The following is a 2,500-nucleotide window of genomic DNA, read 5'->3' as shown; positions in this document are numbered from 1 at the left end:
TGACGGTGCCGGAGGGGTAGGTCTCCGTGTGTTGTCTTCTTCTCCCGTCCTAGACGTGCTTTGGCCTTATGCCAGTCAGACTGTCTCTTCCTCCTCCTCCTCCTCCTCTCTCTCCTTTTTTTTTCGGGGTGTCCCACCCCTCCCCGTGAAGTGCAAGTTCTGGTGTTGTAGTAAGTGCCTCTCTGTGTGCGGAAAAAAATATACATATTTGTATATATATATATGTATATATATATATACATATATATAATATATATATATCTCCCAAGGAACCTACACAAGCCATCGACGGTGTTCAAGACTGCATAGTGTATACGCCAAGATCTGGAAATATGACGACCTGTGTGCGTGTATGTGTGCGTGTGTGTCTATAGTGAACTACGGCAGACTTCAAAAAAAAAGCAAAAAAAAAAAAAAACGCATGTCTATGTATCCTTCTAACGTGGATCAAGAGATCAAGCACAGTGTAAGAAAAAATTGACGTAAATTCCACGTGCATTACGGGCCTGGAAGTGAGCCTGTTAATCCCATGTAAACAAACCCCTCCCCCCCCTCTCCTCTCTCTCCCCCCGGACCACGTGTTGCCACTCATTGAGCTAATTTGCAAGTGGAGCCCGATGAACACAGACGAACGAACCCACACACACACACACACACACACGCACACACTCACACACACACACACACACACACGCACACACACACACACACACACGCCCGCGGACCCAGATTCTACCCTCCCCCCACCCCCACGGATACCCTCCTCCCCCCCGCCTTTCCCCTCCTCCCCTCCCCCCGACCCGGCCGTCCCCCGCACACTGGTTAAAGGGGTTGTATCGGTCATGAGAATAGCCGCCCCTACCGTCTTTGTTTAGATTTTTAAAGTTTCGGCCACGGTGCTCCAAGACGTATTTGTGCTTTTCCGACGATTCCGGAGGTGTTTTCCTCCACAGTGGTGAAGAGGGGCGGCTGTCGGATGTCCCCAGTGTGTGGTGGCGAAGGACTGTATAAGGTCTCCCTGAAAAGTGGTAGGAGAGAGTGGGAGAGGGAGAGGGAATGGGCGAGTGAGTGAGAGAGAGAGAGAGAGAGTGAGTGAGACCGGGAGTGTGTAATTAGGTATTCATGCTTAATTGCAGCGGCGGGACCGTTTAAACGAGAGACATACTGTCAAGTGTGGAGGACGGGAGCTTCCCGAGCCGTCACGAATGCACAGGACGGCTCACGCGACCTCAGCCGCTGCTCTCTTGGCTAATGAATGAGATGTCAGGCGATGCCCTCCCCCCTCCCCACACACTCACTCCTCCCGTGTGTGTGTGTGTGTGTGTCTGTGCTTAACACGCTCTGTCATTAGCGTCCGCGGCTGGCCAATCATCCCACCGGCCGCTTACTAATGCATTTTATACACACACACACACACACACACACACACACACACACAAGCCTCACTTCCCTCTGACTTGACTTGGCCCTTTGGTTGGCGGAAGTGACGGTAGCGGTGTGAGGTCTGAATTATTAATTTGAGCTCGGCCAGGACACGAGATGATCACAGAGGAGCTTGTGCCTAGCAACAAGTTGACCTGTCATGGGCGCTTCAGGATGTCACGAAGGAGAAAGAATGGAAGAAGATCCTTTGGTCGGAGGAGGGGGCGCCTTGCCTCTCTCTCTCTCTCTCTCTCTCTCTCTCTCTCTCTCTCTCTCTCTCTCTCTCTCTCTCTCTCTCTCTCTCCAGCTACACGGGTCTCGGCTCTCTTTCCCCCCCCCCCCCACCACTCTCGCTTTTCTCCTCTCCCTCGGCCCTCCTCCTACGTCCCCGTCCCCCACCCTCCCCCCAACCCCAGCAGCCTCTCCCAAGTGATCTTATCCTCCGCCACATATGTAAGATAACCACCATCGTCTGTTTCATCGTTCCATGTACGGCCCTTGCACGGCCTTGTGTCGACCGTGGCGGAGGATGGGTTTAGAGCCAAGGCTGGGGAAGGGGAGGAGGGAAAAGTGCGGGAGGCTACCGCACATCAAGGCACTGGCATAGCCTTCCCGTCGTGAAGGAGTACAAAAAGATGTCTGTAGACCCCCCCGTCCTCCTCCTCCTCCCACTCTCCCGACACTCTCTCACAAACCTGCAAGCTCTCTCTCTCCCTCCCTCCCTCTCTCTTCCTAACCTCTCACGCCCTGACTGCGGCATTTTCCTCACAGGAATACCTCGCTTAACAAGTACATCACCTCCGCGCTAGATGACGTTGTGAGGCTGAGTGGCAAGGGAGAAGAAAAACTTGAGAGAGAGTGAGAGAGTGTGTGTGTGTGTGTGTGTGTGTGTGTGTGTGTGTGTGTGTGTGTGTGTGTGTGTGTGGTTGGTAGCAGAAAGTTGCAAGGGTTGCAGGCGGGCAATGCACTGATCAATACTTGTGGAGGGAGTCACGTGTGAAGCGGGGCCGATCCGACCTAGTCTTCCCGTCTTCCTTTTTGCATGTCTTCCACAGGGTCTTAGGAAAGCCCGGGTCTC

At 53.3% G+C, this 2,500-nt stretch overlaps 1 protein-coding gene across 10 annotated transcripts in view; it reads left to right on the top strand.

The window, feature by feature from the left end:
* The window catches only part of LOC139760088 (zinc finger protein rotund-like), a 761,655-nt gene that overhangs the window by 350,323 nt on the left and 408,832 nt on the right, over positions 1-2,500 (top strand). For 4 of the 10 annotated variants that reach the window (XM_071682898.1, XM_071682897.1, XM_071682899.1 and 1 more), the window contains exon 1: positions 1-16. This exon is cut by the window's left edge and continues 239 nt beyond it. The exons of the other annotated variants lie outside the window; for them this stretch is intronic. In XM_071682898.1, coding sequence (XP_071538999.1) covers positions 1-16 — 16 coding nt within the window. The remainder of the gene's footprint in view (positions 17-2,500) is intronic. 10 annotated transcript variants of the gene reach the window in all.

The sequence above is a fragment of the Panulirus ornatus genome, chromosome 35, assembly GCF_036320965.1.
Source record: "Panulirus ornatus isolate Po-2019 chromosome 35, ASM3632096v1, whole genome shotgun sequence".
NCBI classification, from domain to species: Eukaryota; Metazoa; Arthropoda; class Malacostraca; order Decapoda; family Palinuridae; genus Panulirus; species Panulirus ornatus.
The sequence above is the reverse complement of the archived record's forward strand: the minus strand, read 5'-3'. Positions and strand labels throughout refer to the sequence as shown.